General features: G+C 40.8%; 1 protein-coding gene across 3 annotated transcripts in view; it reads left to right on the top strand.

Annotated features, from left to right (window-relative positions):
* Positions 1–211: 211 nt before the first annotated feature.
* wdr19 (WD repeat domain 19) overlaps positions 212–22,891 on the top strand; it is a 166,918-nt gene continuing 144,238 nt past the window's right edge. For 2 of the 3 annotated variants that reach the window (XM_060824819.1, XM_060824812.1), the window contains exons 1-4: positions 212–267; positions 14,342–14,433; positions 21,941–22,006; positions 22,316–22,441. In XM_060824819.1, coding sequence (XP_060680802.1) covers positions 262–267; positions 14,342–14,433; positions 21,941–22,006; positions 22,316–22,441 — 290 coding nt within the window. In that variant the 5' untranslated portion in view covers positions 212–261. Of the gene's footprint in view, positions 268–14,341; positions 14,434–14,785; positions 14,834–21,940; positions 22,007–22,315; positions 22,442–22,891 lie in introns of those variants that run through there. The other variant, XM_060824829.1, reaches the window with a different exon arrangement.

Genomic DNA, 22,891 nt, shown 5'->3' with positions numbered 1-22,891 from the left:
CGGCCTAGATTAAGATTAGTACTCATTTTGGAGGTTTTTTTTTGAACAAGCAGCATCGCGTTCAAAGTAAATTGTCTTGCAGACTTTCTCACTGGGACTGAGTCTGCGCAGTAACAAGGTGGTGACGGGTTCCGACGGTTGCCGTGGCGACGGGACGCCCCGCTGCGTTGCACCATGGGAAGGGGGCCGGTTTTGCTGCGCGTGCGCACATGGCTGGCGTGGCTGCACTCGGAGAAGGTGGGAGCTGAAGGAAATAGAAAGATGAAGGTGAGAGAGGAGGCGCGGGATGGAGGCTGCTCCGGTATCATGAGGTCTTCGGGTTGGGTGAGGTGTATTCGCATTAACAATTTCGGCTTTGTTCCTTACTGTCACCGCTCTCGCTGGCTTGATACACCGCAGTTTGCAAAGGCCGCAGCGCCACTCTCGGTTACTATGGAAACGGAGTTGGCTGTTCGATGGACCGTAGTCCCTGAACTCTCTCCACCCAGAAAATACTCCCCCGCAGACGTGGAGATATTCCCTCCCCGAGTAAACGTTGCTGTAACTGCACTCCCATAGTGTTCACCACAAAATTATGAATACCAGGTTTCACTGGATACTGCAAAGACTGTAGGCCCCGAGAGCATTCAGCAATAGTACTGAAGATTTGTGCTCCAGAACTTGCTGCTTGCTTAGCCAAGCTGTTCCAGTACAGTTTTAATACTGGCACTGACTTGTAATGGGCAATTTTTCACATTGACAATACATACACAAAAAACAGGACAAATTCAACCTGGCCAATTGCTACCCCATTAGTCTACTCTTGATCAACAGTAAAGTGATGGATGGTATCATTAACAACATAATCAATGAGCACTTGCTTATCAACAACCTGCTCAGTGATGTCCAATTTGGGTGCAAACATAAAGAAAAGAACAGAATTCCGGTAGTGAGGGTGACAGCTCTTGAAATCAAGACCATGTTTGATGGAGTGTGGCATCAGGAAGCCCTCTAAAATTCAAGTCACTGGGAATTGGGAGAAAATGTTCCATTAATTAGATGTATTCCTGGCACACAGGAAGATGGTTGTGATTGTCAGAGATCAGTCATCTCTGGTGGAGTTCCCAGGATAGTTTCTGGGCCCAACATCTTCTTCAATAACCTTCCCTCTTTAATCAGGTGAGATGTGGGATGTTCACTGATGGTAACACATTTATGACTCTTCAGATACTGAAGCAGTCCATGTTCAAATGCAACAAGACCTGGACAGTATTTAGGAGCAAATTATTGCAGATGCTGGAATCTACACTGAAAACAACAAATGCTGGAGATCACAGCGAGTCGGACAGCATCTTTGGAGAGAATCAGAGCATCTACACTCAAAACATTAGCTTGTTCTGTCTCAATGGATGCTGTCTGACTTGGTGTGATCACCAACATGTGTTGTTTTCAAGAACTGGATAGTATTCAGGTTTGAACGGAAAAAGTGACAAGTAACATTCATGCCAAGTAAATGCATGCAATGACCATCTTTTAAAAGAGACAATCTACTGACCATTACTTGATATTGAATCGAGTTACCATCACTGAACCCCACATTATCAACATCCTTGGCGCTACCATTGATCAGACCATATAAATACAACTGGACAGACCATATGAATACAGTGGCAACAAAAGCAGGCTAGAGGCTAAGAATGCATCCAAGGAATAGGAAATTCGACGTTTCGGGCATAAGCCCTCCTTGGATGCTGCCTAACCTGATGTGCTTTAACCAGCAACACATTTTCAACTGTGATCTCCAGCATCTGCAGACCTCATTTTTTACTAGAGGCTAAGAATACTGCGCTGAACTCACTCAACTCCTAACTTCTCAAAATCTTTCTACAAAGCACAAGTCAGAAGTGTGATGGAATAGTTCCCATTTTCCCAGATGAGTGTAGATCCAACAATGCAAAAGAGGCATGGCACTATCTCGGACAAATCAGCCTGATTGTTTGGCACCATGTCTGGAAACACCTACTCCCTCACCACCAATGCTCAGTAGTAACAGTACAACATGTACTGCATAACTTGGCCAAAGATCCTAAGACCGTACCTTCCATGCCCAAAAACATCTTATTTAGCAGCATCTGTGAAGAAAAATCAGAGTTAACATTTCAGTTTCCAGACATGGTGCCAAACAATCAGGCTGATTTGTCCTGGATAGTGCCATGCCTTTCTTGCATTGTTGGATCTGTACTCGTCTGGGAAAGTGGGAAGTATTCCATCACACTTCTGACTTGTGCCTTGTAGAAAGATTTTTTTTGAGACGTTAGGTGAGTAACTCAGTGCAATATTCTGAGCAAAGCTCAGCATAAGCTGGAAGAACAACAGCTCATTTTTCTGTTTGGAGACACTGCAGCTATCAATATCGAGTTCAATAACTTTAGGTCTTGAACTCTCCTGTGTCCTAGCCCCCATCCCCACACACCAGGCCTTGTGATCACATTGTCTGCCATTATCCACAACCTGTTGTTACCCATTAGCAGGTATTCACCCTCTTAGCCAGATTGTTATCCTCTCCTTGGTCTGTCCAACTCTCTCTCTCATTGAACTCAATGCCCAGCTATTATTTACTCCTTGTGCCGTCCCCCCCCTCCCCCACTGCATTAAAAACAATATTTTTGTAGCTACCATCAGTTCTGAGGAAGGGTCACCATACCCGAAACGTTAATTATGATTTCTCTTCATAGTTGCTGCCAGACCTGCCGATCTTTTCCAGCAATCTTTTTGTCTTTGTTTCTCATTTACACCATCCGCAGTCTTTCCGGTTTTTACCATTTTAATTTGGAAGGACAAGGACAGTAGATACATTAGAACACCACCACTTGCAAGTTCTCTTCCAATCCACTTACCAGACTTGGGAAATATATCATCATTCCTTCACTGTCGCTGGGTCATAAATTCTGCAATTCCCTTCCCAACAATACTATGGCAGTACTTACTGCACACGGACAGCAGCAGTTCAAGCAGGCAACTCAATGCCATCTTTTCAAGGTACAGCAATATGTTGAACAAGTTGATCAAAAAAAGACCCAAATCCCCACCACTTATCACACCCCCGAAGGAACAAGGATACAGATCTTTTAGCCAAGCTGAATAACAGCTGGTTAGTTTGATCACATTGAGACAGAAGCACTGATAAGAATTGAAGAGAATTATCCTTGATCTTGCTTGTATTAAACCAGTGCAAGTTTTGACCTAGTCAAGTTATGATAGCAATTTCAAAATGTTTCAATAATCTATCCATGATGAAAACAGCTTTTTTGCATCTCTGCCATATTGTTCATTGCCACCTTAACCATCCCTTGCAGGAGCTCTGCTTCCAGTACTAATGGAGTCACTTTATTTCTCTTCTAAAACATTCTGCTCGCCTTATGACTTCAAACTTTTGTTATGCTCCAGTTTTCAAAATCTTTGCCACGTGTCCCAAGTCTTTCTCTTTCCTTATCATCACTATAATTGGCATCCTTTCATATGTTAGTGATGATGGGAATGCACCATTTGCTACACCTCTTTTGATAGCAGAACAATTCAGTTCTGGAAAGGCAAAGTCTGCCACAAGTGCTATACATGGAGGTGATTTTTGGTGATGGTGCAGGATGGTCCCTGCTAATTCCTTATTTGTAGGTTGTGTTTGCTTTGGATGTTCTGAAACTACACGCTATGATGATGATATATTACTGCTCTCATTGGTGTTGTCCTGTGCACTGATCATCAGTTAAGTTTCTTACTTGTAACTGACGCTGATGCATTTATGTTACTTCTGGCAGCATCCTTGAAGCAGAGTTTTAGGAGCCCTGCTGGTTTTTTGACACAGGCGACCTATATTCTATCACTAGGGTTGCAGTTATCTTCCATACTGAGTACCCTGGAAAGAACTGCTTCATTGGTGACCTTTTCATGTGCTGTCAATGATGGGTTATATATACTGAACATTAAAATTATTGAGCGTATTATCGTGATGACTTAAAGTTGTTCAAACTTTTGCCTTGATGTCATCAATATACTGAATTCAAAATAGTCTTCCTCATTTGGTGATTTTGCCGTTCCATACATCTTTGTTCTCCTCCAGCCATGATACTTCTACTAATTCTTCTAAAAATGTTTTCAGGTCCAGTCTTTTTGACCAAGCTTTTGGTCATCTCTTGTCACTTGTTCCTTGGCAAATATTCATCGTATGTAAAGTGCTTTAAGATATTTCATTACATGAAAAATACCATTTCTTAGAAACCACAGGTTTTTTTTTAAAAAAAGTAAAATGGAAACAATCTCTTTTATAACTGAATGTAGTGAAATGTGTCTCAATTTTAACCACTACACATTGAATAAGTTAATGGAACAGCAGGAATAAACAGCAAGTATCCAGTAAGATTGCAGTTGGTTTCTGAGCCTGATGCTCGTCCACTCTGTCCACGTTTCTTTTTGTTTCCTTTTTTTTCCTTCTCTCGACATTTTTTCCTCCTTAGTTTACTTTACTTACCTCTTAGTGAAGAGTTTATTTGCGGCATCAGTGGTGAGTAGGCCTAGCAGTGCAGACTCTGGCAGCAGCATCAGAGGCAAACTTGGTTTCCAGCATCTTCTGAATCCTTGAGGTTGGCCTAGCACCGACCCATGGCTGCTGCTATGGAGGCAAGTTTGGTTTCCAGGTGGCATCTATTGCCAGCGCAGATTTGCGGAGGTGAATTGGACCCTGTATGAGACCTGGCAGCATCAGCAGCGGCTGCATCATCAAGGTGGACCCAAAATGGACTTGTTGCGGAATCAAGATCAGGCCAATGCAATACCTGGCAGGATTGGTTGTGTCTGCATTGGTAAGGACCAGTGAGAACTCATAGTGGCGAAGACATTGGTGGAGGCAAGATGGCACCGAAGAGTGACGACTTTTGTTCCAGCGACAGCGGTGTGGCAGAGGGGGCTTTTTTTTTTGTCTGGCTGATTGATCATTCGGGTGGCTGGAAACAAGGAGTAATTTGAGTGCAGTTCTTCAAGCATTTCTCGATTATCTGGCAATGCATGCCGTAATGCCATTTAAGTGATAACTGAATGCTGAGTTGCCTGGTGCTGATTTGCAGAGCCTTGATCTTTGTTGGGTAGTCCAGGATTGGATGGTTGATGTTTGGATTGTCGAGGTTCTGCTATAAATTATTTTTGAGTGAGGTGAGGATGATGAAAGCATACAGCCAAGCTTCAACACGTGGGACACTCGCTGAAGGCATCGGGTGGGACCGCAGGATGCAGCTGCAGCTCCCTCACCAGTCGAGAAAGAGGTACCTGCGCAGCAGAACATCGCTGACGAACTGGTGGCAATCTGAGGGATGATCAAAGAGTTGATGGAAGACAGTCATATTCAGCTGTAGTCAATTTCGGTCATGCTACAAAAGCCTGAGAAGGAGTTGGAAGGGCTTGAGAAGTGAATTGAAGAGGTCGAGCAGTGGACTGCGATGTCGCAGACCAAGGTCAAACCTTGGAGCAAATCAAGGCCCTCAAAACAGGGCCAGGCCTTAGACTGAACAGATTGATCTAGAAAATTGAGGTAGGAGGAAACGTATCCGAGTCAATGGACTGCCGGAGGGAATGGAAGGTGGGCAGCTCGCAAACGTTTTTGAAGACTGGCTACCGCAGTTTCTTGGCTGTGATGTCAAAGCAGACGGGGTGAAGGTTGACAGAGTTCATTAGGTTGCAATGCGCAGATCCAGTCTGGATCAGTGCCCCTGCCCAGTCCTGGTACGATTCCAAAGCTATAGGAACAACCAGAGAGTCCTGTAATCGTCTAGAAAAGATGGGGAAAGATCCACAGGCCCTGATTTAACAGGGAACTAAGATAATGTTTTTCCAGGACTTTTCTGCGGCAATGCTCTGTAAAAGGAAATCTTTTGAGGTGAAGAGAAAATTTAAGGGACCTTGGTATTTAATATTTGATGAGATACCCAACAGTGCCTCGTGTTACTCATGAGACGGCACAGTCATTTCACTCCTCGAAACCAGTGAAAAATTCCTTGGACGCTTTAAGATAATTTTGATTGATTTATAGACATTGACAATTTTTTCTCTTGCTATGTTTCTTGTAATGTTACCCTTTTCTTAAAGAGGTTGCTGTTGGTGTGTTTTTTTTCCCACTTGGTGTTGATGTATAGTTGGGGGTGGATGTATTGCTCACTTGTTTGTTTTCTTCTATTTGTTTGGGTCTAGGGTGTGGCTTGAGCTGGCCGGGGGGAATGGAGATGTGTGTGTGGGAGGTGTAAGTGCCCTCTATGGTTGGGGGTAGAGTCTCCATTAAGTGCCTTTTTATATTTTGTCTTTAGTTTCATTTTTTGTTTTTTGTAAATAGACTCCAGCGTGCTATAAGTTGAATTCTTCCATTCGGCAGGTCAGAGGTGGTTGTATAGGATTGTGGCGAGTGTTTTTTTTCTAAGTGGTGCACTTGGAATATTAGAAGGATCCATTTGCCAGTTAAAAGGAAAAAGGTGTTGTCAAGCCTCAAAAAGGAAAGGGTAGATGTTACAATGTTGCAGGAGACTCTCACCTTAATAACAAGGAACACTTGAAGTTACAGCAGGGCACGTTTTGATCAGGTGTTTTTCTTGTCCTTTAGCACGAAGAGCAAGGGAGTGGTCATATTCTTCCAGAATAATCTGTGTGGGACTGTGGTTAGTAGACATTTGGAGACATCTCCACCCTACAGGCAGTGACTTTACGTTCTTTTCCCATACTCATAAATACCATACAAGGATTTTTTTTTCCCAACTCCCGCAGCTCTTCTAGATTTGGAGATACTTTGTTCAATTGGGAATATTGCCATCTCTGATTACGCAACAGTATACTTAGTGGTTGAGATTAAAGGTAATGCAATGAGCTCATGGTACTGGCGAATGGATCCCTTCATCCGCAAGGACAGCAAATTCATTGAGTACTTTTCTAGGGAATTTGAAGCATTATTGGCCACCAACTCAGGTACAGCTAATAATCCGTCCATTCTTTGGGAGAATGGGCAATGCTAGAGGGATAATTATCTCCTACTCTGTCAGAAGCAACGGAAGGGAGAGCAGCAGTGTCTGCTCTAGGTACAATTTGAAGGCAGCTGAGTTGGCATATTATAGTAGACAGTCAGTGACTAAGCTGCAGTGGATCACCGCCCTTTGTTTTGCTCAAACTCCATGTTTATGCATATAGCCAGGAAGGAATTTTTCTTTGCAAAGCAAAGGTTGTTTTGAGCATGGTGATAGGCTAGATAAATATTTGGCATGTCTGGTTAGGAAGAAGAATGCCTCCCAATCTATTGCTTCTATTAGGGAGGGAAAGGGACTCTTACATGTAATGCTAAAAAGATCTGTGCAGCATTTCGGAGGTTATATTCCGAATTGTATCAGTCTGAATGTTGTGAGTATAGATGGGATAAAATGGAGTCATTTTTTGGAACTTGGATCTTCCTGGGGAACATTAACAGTTCCACTAAGCGATACAGGAGCGGTGAGGTAACTTCACATTGGAAAGGCACCCGGCCCTGATGGTCTTCCCAGTGAGGTTTTATAAAGAATTAGTAAACATACTGTCAGAACCAATGCTAGCTGTGTATAACTATTCATACAGTCGTGATTGCCTCCCATCATCCTTGAGAGGTTAATATCGCTTTCCCTGAAGAAAGGGAAGGCCCCAGAGGACTGTGCTTCTTATAGACCTATAAATTTTGTCTAAGACTTTAGCATTGAGGTTGGAAGGGGTGTTGCCCTTCACAGATCCTCTAATAATATTAAGAGGTTGCTTAACATGGTTCAAGTGTGCCGGCAGCAATCTTTCAAGGATTGGTTGCCTCTTTGAACGCAGTAAAGGCATTTGATTGGGTGGAATGGACGTATCCTTTTTATACCCTAGAACGGTTTGGCCAGGGTGTTTACTAGATAGGTAAGGGTCCTTTACAGTAATCCTCTGGCAGTGATTCTCACCAATGGTATAAGGTCTGATCATTTTAATATTGGTAGGGGCAGTTGGCAAGACTATCCCCCTCACCTTTGCTTTTCACATTGGTGATTGAGCAGTTGGCGGAAGTCGAAAGTGGGGACCTTAATTATAGATGCCTGAAAGATGGGGGTCGAAGGTGCATAAGATTATACTACATGTGGATGATGTTCTTATTTTTCTCTACAACCAGGCAGTCTCTGCGTCCTGTTTGATACAGTGTGTTAATTCATTTAGTTCTTTCTCAGGTTACATAATCAATTTTTCAAAGTTGGAGACTGTCTGTCTATGGGGGTGTCTTGGGGAAAACCTGGTGTGGAAGGTGGGTTCTCCTTTAAGTGGGCACAGGGAAGTTTTCTTTACTTGGGCCACTCTGTTACCCCTGAGCTTTGATCAGTTATTCAAGGCTAGTTTTGTTCATTTGTTTAACCTGATTAAACAAGACCTTCACATAGGGGGTGGCCCTTCCAATATTGGGTCGAGTCTGTTATCAAAATGAATGTATTTCCTCACTTATTGTACCCTTTGCAGATGCTCCCTTTGCATTTCAGAAAGTGAATGGCTGGTTTAGTTCTTTTACTTGGCATTATAAGTGGCCCCTTATTAAGCTTGTGAAACTGCAATTGCCCCAGGGATTGGGGGGTATGGACCTCCCAGACATTAGATGATATCAACCGACCTCCCTCCTATCATTGCGAGTGACTGGGCCTGTGGGAATTCGATGTCAAAGTGGTTGGACATTGAGGCCAACCTGGTGTTTTCAAACAAAATGAGGACCGTTGTGGAACGTTGTTGTAATCCAATAGTTACTAACACTGTCAAATCATGGAGGGCAATGAGGCAGGTGGAGGGTAGTATGTCTAAAACATTTTTTCTTACTCGTATAGTTAGCGTGCCAGGTTTCCGGCCAGGGACAGTGGAGCCCAGGTTTAAACTTTGACTGGATAGGGGAGTTTCTTGTTTGGGTGATTTTTGTTTGAGGGTGAAATGTTGATGTTGTTTGATCAAATAACTCAAATATGGATTGTCGAGTAAGGACCTCCGTTTCTTTCAGATTAGAGATTTTGTCCAAAAGACCACACGTTGACTGAGTGTTATAGATCTGATGCAGAAAAAGGGTGTTACACACTAACAGCACTCTCTCTCTGTGAGAACTCTCTATCATTTGTTGGGGGGAGGTTCCTCGGGTGACATCAAGCATCTACATGAGGTCTGGGAGAGACAGTTAGGAGTTGAGATCACTTTGGAAACATAGGAGGACATTTCTGAGAATGTAAAGAGGATTTTGATATGTAATAGGACCCGTGCTATGCAGTTAAAGATTCTTCATAGGGATCATCTGGCCCCAGATCGTCTTGCAAAATTTAAGCAGGGAGCATCTTCTATGTGCCCCAAACGTAGAATAAATACGGGTACCCTCACTCATTGTTTGTGGTCCTGCCACAGGCTACACGCATATTGGAGCGTTGTGGCAGGAGTAATAGAGAGGGTCATGGGGACTGAAGTAAAGGCGAACCTGGTCTCTCTTCTCCTGGCTCTGCTGAATTTACCTGACTTAGATGCACATGGGAAAAAGCTTTTTAACATTCTCAAGGAAGAACAATCTGATATGTTTGGTGTCTGAGAGCCCCCGGATCTATCTGGGTGCCGTAAGTTAATTATAGAACACACTTCTTCAGACTTTAAAAATATGGTGCACCAGAAAATGGATAACTTTTACAAGATGTGGCAGCCCTTCTTGAATTACGTGGAAGCAGATCTGTCTGCCATTTTCATTAGGGCTTTTGCCTAGCCATGATGGTTTGGTCTGATAAACCTAATGCTATGAAAGGAAGAATTTTGAACAAATGTGGGTTTAATCATTGATGCTCTCAAAGCTATGGTCTTGTTGCTCTGAGCAACATTATATATTTATTTATTGATTTGTAATAAGTATAGTTTTGATTTCTTTTGTAGAGTAGTAGAATAACTGGTTTATTGTTGTTTTTGATGTTATGTTGTATTTTTCATGTTTCTGTAACGTTCTAATTTTGTAAAGAAGAATGTTTCAATAAAAATATTCTTTAAAAAGCTGAAAATGATTATCACAAAAATCTTTTAAATAAGATTGTCTCATTCATTATTTGTAAGCACCTAATTTCTACGTAATTGAAAATGATTTCAAACACAAAGCTGAACAATTTACCGTAATATTTAGTAGAGTTGTCATTAATTCCTTTGGTAAATTTAAAAATACAAGCTTGCAATAGATGCCTATTAATGTGTAAAGTGAAAAGTTTAATTTTAACCTCTGCAAATAAGGGCAGTTAGTGCAAACTTGCTGCAGTGGACAGTTTGGTAGGGCCAAGTTTGTACTGCAAAATTTTTAAAGCTAACACAAGATTTGTTGAAACTTGGATTGCACTGCATTTAGTTTCAGCTGAAATTCCTTGATCTTTTGCACTTATGGTAAATTAACCTGGAAATGCTAGCTCATCTTAGTGAAGGTTCAGGCTCCTGGCGTTCACATCCTTAGAATGTTTCAAGGTAATTTACAGAACAGTCATCATTAATGAAAGGAGAAGTAACAGCCAAATTGCACAATATGGCCTTACAATATTTAGGGGAATATATATTAGCAAGTAATGCAAACATTCTCCAGCCTCAGACGACCACTTTTTTGTAATCTTTTAGGTTCTGACATGAGAAGGTGTAGTGAAGTAAAGATTTTGTAGAATATACACATTATTTGATATTAAGGAAAAAGTTGAAATGTTAACTCTAAAAATAACTTATTTTAAACATCATAATGAAGAAATTTGGTATTCCCCAAATATGAAATCAAGGCTAGAGAGAATTTGCTCAAACGTGTCTAAAAATTGAATTATGTCTAATTCAGTATGGCTTTTTCAAGGTCTTTTACATTTAGACTAATAGTGTCATGAAGTGTATATCAATTCAACATATTTCTAATCTCCCATCTATGGGGAATAACTGACAACAGCTTCTGAATTTCAGTATGTAACTTCTTGTACCAGAAATTGTTTTCAGTTTTACGTTTGTGATAACGAAACTTTCAGTGTTACCTTTATTATTTAATAGAGATGATAATTGTACAAAGAAACTGGTTGCAATGGTTAAGTGAGACAGACCTGCTGGCCAGGGAACTTGGTGATGTGTTGAAGTGGCAGGCAGGCAACTGAAAGCTTGGTCATTTTTTGTGGAGAGAGGCAAGTGTTCTGCAAAGCAGTCATCCTTCTCTTACTTTTGTGAAAGTGAAGTCTGCAGGCACTGGAAAAGCACAGCAGGTCAGACAGCATTCGAGGAGAGGAAAATCAAAGTTTCGGGCAAAAACCATTGCTGATGAAAGGCTTTTGCCCAAAACGTCGATTTTCCTGCTCCTTGGATGCTTCTTGACCTGCTGTGCTTTTTCTAGCACCACACTTTCGACTCACTTCTCTCACCTTCACCTGGTTCATCTCTGACTCCTCCCTTCCCTTCCTTGGCATTTCTGTTTCCATTTCTGGGGTATGCTGGCCACCAATATCCAGTACAAACCCATCAACTCCTACAGTTACCTTGACTATATATTCTCATGGCCTGCTCCCTATAAAGACTCTCTATTCCATTCTTGCAGTTCCTCTATCTCTATCGCATGTGATGATGCCAACTTCAACATGGGGGGGGGGGCTCTGAAAATGTCCGCCATGTTCCTCAACCGAGAATTCCCCGGCATTATAGTTAACAGGGCCTCAGCTGGGTCTGACCCATCTCACACACTTTGGCCCTTACCCCTTTTCTTCCTTCCTGTAACAGCGATAGGGTCCCCATGTCCTCACCTACCATCCCACCAGCGTCCATATTCATAGGATTGTTAACTGCCATTTGTGCCACCACAAGACACACATCTCCCTCCCCCTTTCGTCAGCCTTCATCAGGGACCATTCCCTCCCTGGTCACTCATCTTTCATTCCCAGCATGTCCCCATTGTCCCACTGCACATTCCCATGCAATCACAGAAAGTGACTGTTTACTTCCTCCATCCTCACCATCAAAGGCTTCAAACACCTTCCAGGTGAAGCAGCGCTTTGCCTGCATTTCACTCAATCTAGTCTACTGTATTCATGGCTCACAATGTGGTCTCCTCTACATTAGGGAAATGAAGCATAAACTGGGTGGCTGCTTTGCAGAACACTATGTTGTGTCTGCAAAAAAAGAACCTGAGTTTCCAGTTGCATTCCACTTCAACACACCACTGTGTTCCCTGGCTGACATCTCTGTCTCAGTCTTGCTGCAGTGCTCCAACAAGTTGAAGCTCAAGTTTTCAAGCTTCTTGTTTTCTGCTTCGGAGCTCTGCAGTCTTCTGGACTTAATTATAGGGCATGAGGTACCTTCTCCCGTGTCCTTACCTCAATCCCCACACACCAGGCTTTCCACAGTTTTTTTTTGTTTCTGGAAGTTATAGTCCAGTTAACCTAATGTATTGTTGGGAAGTTTTGAGGGTAATGTGACTTAATGCCTTAAATTTTCAACTGATCATAGAGTGAGCCAGCATGGATTCATGAAGAGGAAGTCATACCTTACTATTTTGATTGAATTCTTTGAAGAGATAACTTAACTAGTGGGTAAGAGACTAAATTAGTGGTTACGAGAATGTCTGTCTATAGCTGTTAGTCAATATTTTCTAGATGTACATTTTAAATAAGTCCCTCATAAGATTGTTAGCTTCTGTTGACACAAGTAATTAAAAGCAAATTATTGATCTGGTTTGGAAATTGATTTGAGAGGAAAGAGAGAGCACAGTATGGTCCTTTGGGACATTGGCAATTTTACATTCTGCTAATTAGATTATCAATTAGTATCTGGTGGCAGAGGTCTGTGTTGGTGCTTCAGCTGTTCAGTGTTCAATAGTGATTTTAAATGCTGAGATAGAAGCCAAATATCTAAATTTGCCAAATATCTAAAGATGGACAGAGTTATAATCAAAATAGTTGGAAGCATAAATTGTGAAGAGATCTTTGTAGATTAAGTGAATAGTTAAACTTCTCAAATGGATTTCAATGTAATCAAATTCACTTTGGACCCAAAAAAAGATTTGTGAAAAGCTGGAAACATTAGCAGAGGTCCAAAGAGACTTGATGGCTTGATACACAGATGTATCAGAAAAAGGAACATCAACTTAAAACTGAGATGAGCTGAAGTAGGTAGATTCTTGATCCACAGAGAAATTAAAGATAATGGGGAAACTACGTGAATATGGGCAATGTCAGATCAGCCAGGATCCCTTTGAATGGCAGAGCAGGATCGAGGGGCCGAATGGCCTACTCCTGTTACTATTACTTATTATGATTAACATGTCATGAAAAGTCCAGAAAAAAATCAAGAATGCTAATGGAATTACAGGCCTTTGTATCTAGAAAGCTAGAATGCAAGGAGGCTGATTTCATGCTTCAAGAATATATTGGCCTTGGAATTGAACAGCAAAGGTTAGATTGCATGAAGAAATTGCACAAGTTATTGCTGTATTTGTAAGCTGGAAAGTTAAAGGGTGATTTCACAGAAGTTTTCAAGCTAATTCAGGAAACAGTCAATTTGGAGAAACTACTTGCAGTAGTTGAGGATTCTATGGTAGGTGGGCATAGCTGAAGATATCAAAGCCAGATTTTTTGAGAGTGAAAACAGGAAGCATTTCATCACAAGAAAGCTTAGGGGGAAGCAGCCGTAACTGAAAGAGAAATTTGTAGTTTTGCTTTTGGCTCTGAGGAGTGATAGTGGTAGTCCTTGGACCAAGATTGCTGGAGAGAGCAGTGCTACTGAGAAAGGAATGTTGGATATAGTGATTTAGATTACCTTGGAGTGAAGAGTTAATGTTCGACCCAGATGAGAAGGGTTAGGGTAAAAACCCAGAAATAGTTGCTTAAGGTATGTATAATGAAGCTCAGGTATGTGATGCTTCCACATAGAAGCTGTTGCAGTTCCAGCTAAAAGCTGAAGTTGCAAATGACTTAAATCTACCAAGGTATCTAGTTTGAGTATTATGCAAGTGGCGCTTTGTGTATGTGCTGGAGGTTCGTTTTGGGTACTACACACAGCTGTTTCTTTTCAATTTATAAAGGAATGTTTTATAATTTGTTTTTATAATCTTTGAATTTATATTATAAATAGTTTGGATTGTTCTGTTTTCCCTATTTCTTTTGTAATACTATTTTGCTGCTAAAGGCAAAAATCTGCAGATCGTGTGCTTATGTTTCAGTGAGAGATCACTTGGTTACAATCATAACAAATAAAAACATGATTTGTCAAGCCAGGTTTTTTCTGGAATGTGATTTGTCTGCTAATAACATCAGTTGGGATCATAAAATATTGCTTTTTGTTTTACTTGCAGCGAGTATTTACTATCTCAGAGAAAATTGTTGCAGGCAATCTTGTACGATACCACTGGCAGAAAACACTTGGGAATTATATAGCCATCACTGGGTAAGACACTTACTTTCTAGCAGATTGCGTGCAGTAAAATGTATTTATGTCATGACTTAACAGTTAAAACATTACTATTATATAATTAATGGAATTATCTCATTAGTGTGGTTTTCTAGTGTATTTGTCTCCATTAACAGCAAACATTGAGGGCTAATGTTCCCAGGCAACATGACTAACTTTAAATGTTCTCGTTCGTTGAATTTTGGAGCTAACATTACATGCAAGATTACAATGCCTACAAAACAATCCTTTATTATGATGTTTGTAAAATGATTGCCATTTGGATTTTACACCAAAGATATTCTACTCTCTTTTAGTGACACAGACCTTTTTCTTTAATGCAGTGTACCTTAACTTAAAGGATTGTAAGATTATGGATTAGTGACCTCTTTCAACAGTAAGTCAATTTATTGAAATAAACCCCTTGACATTACTGTCCTCCCTTTGACAAACACATATATTTTAATAAAATAAAATTGTAAATGTAAATTTGCCATAGTTCTAGCAGACTGTAGAGCTACTCTCTCTTGTTAGGGAGTGAGATTACTGCTGGTGATTTAACCTGAGGGTCACTGCACCTCAGGCGAGTGAAGAGGTTGAGAGCCTGACTGACAATCCTCAATTGGTTGCTAGCGCAATTCCTCAAACACTCTGGCTTATCCAGCAAATGTTGTCCATTTGCAGAATTGCAACTAATTTTGGAAATTATTATGAGTTCTGCAAGCACGGCTGGTTGCTTGTTGTGAATAGCAGAACAGGTGTGCTGCCATTTCTTTTGGACAACATACTTGGCATCACACTGGCACTGAAGTCTCTATACCACATTACTCATTTATGTAATAACAGGAACGTCCAAGACATTCTGCCTAGGTACAAATGTGTATCATGTTGCTACTGTATATTAATTGTGTAAAACAGCTAGCTGCTAGTCCTTATTGAACCAAATTTTTTAAATTATTTGCAATGTCTCTCCAGGGGCTATTTCCTTCAGGAAACACCCACCCTAAAGTGTTGTAATGAAGATATCCCGTTATTACTGGACTGTCAATCCATATTCTCACTAATACCATATCTTCTATTTTATCCTCAAGGTGGGTGGGTATAATAGCAAAGTCTCTGCAGCAGTGTAGAATAGTACACCACAAGTTCTGGATTAATGCGCTGAAATGCAAGCTAAGGACGTTACTGGATCTCTCACCAAGCACTGACCATTAACGCCATTAGGCTGCATCATTAGCAGGATCCACACCAGGATGTTTGTTTAAGATCGGCCATCATTTTTTAACTGTGGGATAAGTTGTTTGTTTTCCAGTTGTTGTGGAAAGATATGGGCCAAACACATGCAAATGGGTCTAGCTTAGTTTGGGAAACCTGGTCAACATGAATGAACTAGGCTGAAAGGTTGTTTCTGAACCAAATTATTCTGATTATAAAAACTAGTTTAAATTTCAAAATAGCCATTAAAATACAATCAAACAAGTGGACTAAGTGTCTTTATATTCAATTTACATTAAAATTTTAAAAGACTAGTTCAGAGACCACTTGATCTTTTTCTAACGTGATGTAATGCATGTTCTTTGTGAATTGGGAAAAAAAAATCACTGTCCCAATTAATCCTGTGAGCTGTATTTCCAACAATGAAGTATACAAATCCATAAAGTAACATGGAGTTATAGAGTCATATAGCACAGAAACAGAACCTTTGGTCTAACAGGTCCATGCCAATCAAGTTTCCCAAACTGAGACCCACTTGCCTCCATTTGGCCCATATTCCTCTAAACCTTGTCTATACATGTAATTGTCCAAATGTCTTTTGAATGTTGTGACTGTACCTGCATCTACCACTTCTTCTGGCAGTTCATTCCACATATAAACCACTCTGTGTGAAAAGAAATTGCTCCTCAGATCCCTTGTTAAATCTCTCTTCTTATCTTAAAGAAGATTTTGAACTCCCATACCCAAAGGAAAACGCCATTTGCTATTCACCTTATCTATGCCCTCAGCATTTTATAAACCTCTCAACCTCCTACGCTCCAGTGAAAAAAATCCCAGCTGATGCAGCCTCTCCTTATAAGTCAAACCTTCCAGTGCAAACAACATCGTGGCAAATGAGTTTTGAGAAGATTTATAGCTCAAGTTGAGATTCTGGATGCAGATTTACTTGCTGAGTTAGAAGGTTCATTTTCAGAAGTTTAGTCACCATACTGGGTAACCTCTTCAGTGAGCCTCCGGATGAGGCATTGTTGATGATCCCTGCTTTCTATTTATATGGTTGGGTTTCTTTGGGTTGGGGATGTCATTTCCTATTATTTTTCTCAAGGGGTGGTAAATGGGATAATTCGGGTCCACGTCAATGTGTTTGTTGACCGAGTTCTGGTCGGAGTGCCATGATTCTAGGAATTCTCTTGCGTATCTCTGTTTGGCTTGTCCTAGGATGGATGTGTTGTCCTAGTCGAGACAAGCAAAACTAATATCATTTATAAACTACCATGCAAGTTCTGTAACAAACACTGCTTAAAACAATCAGGCAGAACACTAGCCAACAGGATACATGAACATCAACTAGCCACAAAACAACATGATCCCTTCTCGCTAATATCCTTACATACAGATAAGGAAGGACACCACTTCAACTGGGATAAGCACAGAGACATGCACGAGAATTTCTAGAAGCATGGCACTACAACCTTAACTCTATCAACAAACATGTTGACTTGGACCCAGTTTACCACTCCCTGAGGAAATAAATAGGAAATGACATCACCAAAGGAAATGACATCCCTACAGGAAATGACAGGAAGATGGAATCGTCAGCAGTGCTTCGTCCAGAGGCTCACTGAAAATGAGGCTGCCTAACCTGCTGCGCTTTAACCAATCCAAACGGACCCCACCACCAGGGATATATTTCCCTCCCCTCCCCTATCAGCGTTCCACAAAGACCACTCCCTTCGTGACTCCCTCGTCAGGTCCACACCCCCCACCAACCCAACCTCCAAATCCGGCACCTTCCCCTGCAACCACAGGAAATGCAAAACTTGCGCCCACACCTCCTCCCTTACCTCTCTCCAAGACCCCAAGGGATCCTTCCATATCCGCCACAAATTCACCTGCACCTCCACACACATCATCTGTTGCATCCGCTGCACCCGATGTGGCTCCTGTATTATTGGGGAGACGGGCTGCCTACTTGCGGAACGCTTCAGGGAACACCTCTGGGATGCCCGGACCAACCAACCCAACCACCCCGTGGCTCAACACTTTAACTCTCCCTCCCACTCCACCAAGGACATGCATGTCCTTGGACTCCTCCATCGCCAGAACATAACAACACGACGGTTGGAGGAAGAGCGCCTCATCTTCCGCCTGGGAGCCCTCCAACCACAAGGGATGAACTCAGATTTCTCCAGTTTCCTCATTTCCCCTCCCCCCACCTTGTCTCAGTCGATTCCCTCAAACTCAGCATCGCCCTCCTAACCTGCAATTTTCTTCCTGACCTCTCCGCCCCCCACCCCACTCCGGCCTATCACCCTCACCTTGACCTCCTTCCACCTATCGCATCTCCATCGCCCCCCCACCCCTCCCCTAAGTCCCTCCTCCCTACCTTTTATCTTAGCCTGCTGGACACACTTTCCTCATTCCTGATGAAGGGCTTATGCCCGAAACGTCGAATTTCCTGTTCCTTGAATGCTGCCTGACCTGCTGCGCTTTAACCAGCAACACATTTTTCATCACTGAAAATGTTACCTAGTATGGTGACGAAATAGCTGAACATGAACTTGCCAGCTCAGCAGGCAACCCTACATCCAGGTAAATCCTGGTAAATCTTTTCTGAACCCTTTCTAATTTAATGATATCCTTCCAAAGCAGGGCAACCAGAACTGTACAATGCTCCAAAAATGGCCTCATCAACGTCCTATACAATCACAACAAAGGCAAGTGTGCTAAACAACTTCTTAACAAGCTTGTCTACTTGCGATGCAACTTTCAAAGGAAAACGTACCTGAACCCTTAGGCCTTTCTGTTTGACAAGACTGTCCAAGGCCCTATCATTAACTGTGAAAGTCCTATCCTTGTTCATCTTATAAAAATGCAGCATTTTTCATTTATCCAAATTAAACTCTGTTTGTCACTCTTCAGTCCATTGGCCCAATTGATCAAGATTCCTTTGTAATCTTATATAACTTGCTTCACTGTTGCTTTGTTAGCAGTTTTAATGTCATCTACAAACTTACTAACCATGCTTCCTGAATTCTCATCCAAATCATTTATATAAATGACAAACAATAGTGGACCTAGTGCTGATCCCTGCAGAACTCTGCTGATCACAGGCTTCCAGTCAGAAAAACAATCCTTCTCCACCACCCTCTGTCTCCTACCATCAAGCCAATTTTGTATTCACTTGGCAAGTTCTCCCTGAATCCCCCATGATCAAACTTTACTAACGTCTATCATGTGGGACCTCAGCAAAGGCTTTACCAAAGTCCACGTAGACAACGTCTTGCTCTTGTCTACCTTTTTGGCCATGTCCTCAAAGAACTCAATCAAGTTTTGTAAGACATGATTTCCCATGCACAAAGCCATGCTGACTGTCCCTGACCAGTCTTTTCATCTCAAAATGCATGTAAACACTACCTCGCAGAATCCCCTCCAACAATTTAGCCACTACTGATGTTAAACTCTTCAACTTATTGTTCCCAGGCTTCCCCTTCCAGCCTTTCTTGAATAAAGGCACAATATTAGCCACCCTCCAGTCTGCCGGCACTTCACCCGCGACTGTAGATGGTACAAATATCTCTGCTAGGGGCCCCAAAATTTCTTCCATTGCTTCCCACAGTGTCCTGGAGATTTATCCACCTTTATTTTTGAGACCTCCAGACCACCTCTTCTGTAATGTAGACTGTTTTCAAGACATCAGTATTTATTTCCTGGAGTTCCCTAGCCTCCATTTCTGTTTTCACAGTAAATACTGATACAAAATATTTGTTTAGTATCTCTCCCATTTCTTGTGCTTCCACACAAAGATGACTTCAGTAATCATTAAGACCCTATTCTCTCCATTGTTACTCTTGCTTTTAATGTTCTTGAAGAATCTCTTTGGATTCTCTGTAACCTTATCCGCCAAGGCTATCTCATATCCCTTTTTTGCCCTTCCAATTTCCCTCTTAATGCCCTTATACCCATTATACTCTTAAAGAGATTCACTTGATCCCAATTGTCTATACCTACCATATATCACCTCTTTATTTTTGACCAGAGCCTCAATATTTTTATTCATCATTGTTCCCTTCTCCTACCAGCCTTACCTTACATTCTAGAAGGAACAAACTGCCTCTGAACTCATGTTGTCTCATCAAGAAAATCAGCCTTACTCCAATTTAGAATTTTAACTTTTATACATGACCTATCCTTTTTCATAATTATTTTAAAACTGGTGGAATTATGATCACTGGTCCGAAAGTGCTTCCCCCACTAACACTTCAGTCACTTAATCTGCCTTGTTTCCCAAGAGTTGGTCAAGTTTTGCTCCTTCTCTAGTAGGTACATCTACATATTGATGAAGTATATTTTCTTGAACACACTTAACAATTTCCTCCCCATCCAAGCCCTTAACACAATGGCAGTCCCAGTCAAGGTTTGGAACATTAAAGTCCTATACTAATATAACCCTACTGCTCTCACAGCTATCTGCTATCTCCCGACACATTTGCTCTTTAGTTTCTTGTTGATTGTTGCGGGAAGAGGCCTACAAAAAACCAGCATTTCAAGATCTGCTAGTCTTTTTGTGAGAATGTTTTTGTCTGGTTGTAACTTTAGCACAGGTCCTTTCAAGAAATAACAGGCTAACAAATTTCAATCTTCTATTGAAAAAAATAAAGTCCATACAATAAAGATAGAAAAAAAACCTACTGAGATAACACTGTGTTCAAATTACTCTTGTCATTTTATGTTTTCAATTATTCTATAATTAAATGTATATTGGTTCAAATCATTGATTTTATCACTGTCACCTAGACTCTGGGTAAGGTCATCACCATGGATGTCACCTATGGATGTCAATTAAATGGAATATCATGAATGGCCTTCATTACAAGAAGTGCATTAATGCAATTTCAAATCAGCTGAAGAGACCATGATTGCCACTGCATTCCAAATCTGCAGTATGTTTTCCTGTATTCAGGTTCAACTTGGAGATTTAGAGTCATATAGCAGGGAAACAGACCCTTCAGTCCATGCCAAACATAATGCCAAACTAAACTAGTTCTACCTGCCTGCTCCTGGCCAATATCCCTCCAAACCTTTCCTGTTCATTTTCTTATCCAGGTTGAACTCCATCTGTCATTTTTTAGACCATTGACCTATATGGTCAAGATACCTTTGTAATTTTAGAAAACCTTCTTCACTATCTACTATGCTACCAATTTTGGTGTCGTCTGCAAACTTACTTACCATGCCTTCTATATTTGTTAGAAAATTGTTTATAGCTACTTTCCTAATTTTTTTTTGAAACCAAGAAGAAATACCTAGCAATTGCCATCCAACAAATGCCAACAACACTAGGGCCATTTTCCTGTCTATTTCCCATATCTTGATGTTTTTTAAGAAATGGATTGCTTCATAACCAGCATTCGTTGCTTTTATACTGTTTTGAAGTTGTAGACGTGTACTCTACCTTTTAGGAAGCTGAAATGCCTGGCTGGCACAGTGTACTGTAAAGTTTACAAATGTAATATTTGGTTGCATAACAAATAGCTGGAGCTGCATTGTCGTGGTACACAACAAATTCAAATTCAGCAAATCAGTTTAAATTATACCCCAGATACTGTTTTGGATGACATCAAATCAATGAGTCGGTCTGATGTTTTGGGGTATATAAAATCGGGTATTTTGAACAGTTGGGAAAACAGCAAAGAGCAGCCAAGCACCAACAGAATAGCTCCCTGAAAGGCATCTGTCAATAAGTAAGTTGTGCAGCAGAAGACCGAAGACAACCTAGAGGAATCTACAGAGAAAGTTCTACATCTGAAGATGACAGGGTTTGAAAATTGATTTGCTGTAAATTTAAGAGGGAACATATCAGACCAGTATTGTTGAGTGGGAGGTAAAGATAGATCTTTTAAGAGAAAGGCGTTGTAAATAGTTGTTGTTTAATGTTCTCTTTTGGACTTAAATGTGAAATTTGGGATAGCTCTTTGCCACTCAATTTAACAGATTACAGCACAAGGTGAGCTTTTGTGTGTCTGGTTTAAATTAGCAGAAGGATTAACCCTATGTCGTAACAATGCAACTATATCCTTTAATTGATTAACAGCAGAAATAAAATGCTATACCCCCCATTATTTTTGATTTTACTATTGTTGTAGAAATAAAAGTAAAAGCAAAGATGCATAAGTCTCTGACGATTAAATACAATTAGCCTGTAATTGTTCCTGAATAATTTAAATTTTTTTAAGAAATTGCACATTATTGCTTTAAAGTTGACTGGAGTCTTGTTTGTTTGCCTTAGGTCTGACCATACAGTGAAAATCTTTGATCGCCATGGACATAAAAGAAATGAAATTAACCTACCAGGGTATGAAGAAAAAGAAGTATTCTACATGCCCAGTTATCAAGTCGTAAAATGCGCAATTTAATTTATTACAATTACCTTTTTAAATTTTTCCTTCAAATTTGATTACTCGTAGTGGTCCACTTTGTAACCATTCTAGCAAGATATTTATAAAATAATTTATGCATTTATTGATCAATTGGGCAAATAAATACAAAAGTTTTATAATTGAAAAGTTTAACAGATGACTTCTGAGAAAAAGAATCAAAAATTATAAAGCTAAAATTACAAGAGTAAACCTGGGTTTTTATTTTGTTATTATGTGTTTTCTAGAATTTGTGTTTCTATGGACTGGGATAAAGATGGAGATGCCTTGGCTGTGATTTCTGATAAATCAAATGCCATTTACTTATGGGATGCAAACACGCATAAAACTACACAGTTGGACTGTGGTATGAGGTGAGCTAACAGTTACAGACTTACACAATTATTCTTTCATGTAACATCTTCGGGTCTATGTCAATAGATCCCTCAAAGTTGCCACCCAAGTTGATAGGGTTGTTAAGAAGGCGTATGGTGAGTTGTCTTTTATTAGCAGAGGGATTGAGTTTAAGAATTGTGAGGTTATGCTGCAGCTCTATAGAGCCCTTGGAATATTGTGGTCAGTTCTGGTCGCCTCATAGGAAGGATGTGGAAGCTCTTTTTCCCGGGGTGGAAATGGCTACCATAAGGGGGCATAATTTTAAAGTGATTGGATAAAGGTTTGGGGAGATGTCAGAGGTAGGTTCTTTACACAGACAGTGGTAGGTGCATGGAATGCACTGCCAACAGTGGTAATAGAGTCAGATACATTAGGGACTCTTGGGTAGGCACACGGATGATTGTAAAATGTAGGGTATGTAGGTTAGA

This window comes from Hemiscyllium ocellatum, chromosome 1 (genome assembly GCF_020745735.1).
Source record: "Hemiscyllium ocellatum isolate sHemOce1 chromosome 1, sHemOce1.pat.X.cur, whole genome shotgun sequence".
Taxonomy (NCBI): domain Eukaryota; kingdom Metazoa; phylum Chordata; class Chondrichthyes; order Orectolobiformes; family Hemiscylliidae; genus Hemiscyllium; species Hemiscyllium ocellatum.
This window is presented reverse-complemented; position numbering and strand designations above follow the sequence as displayed.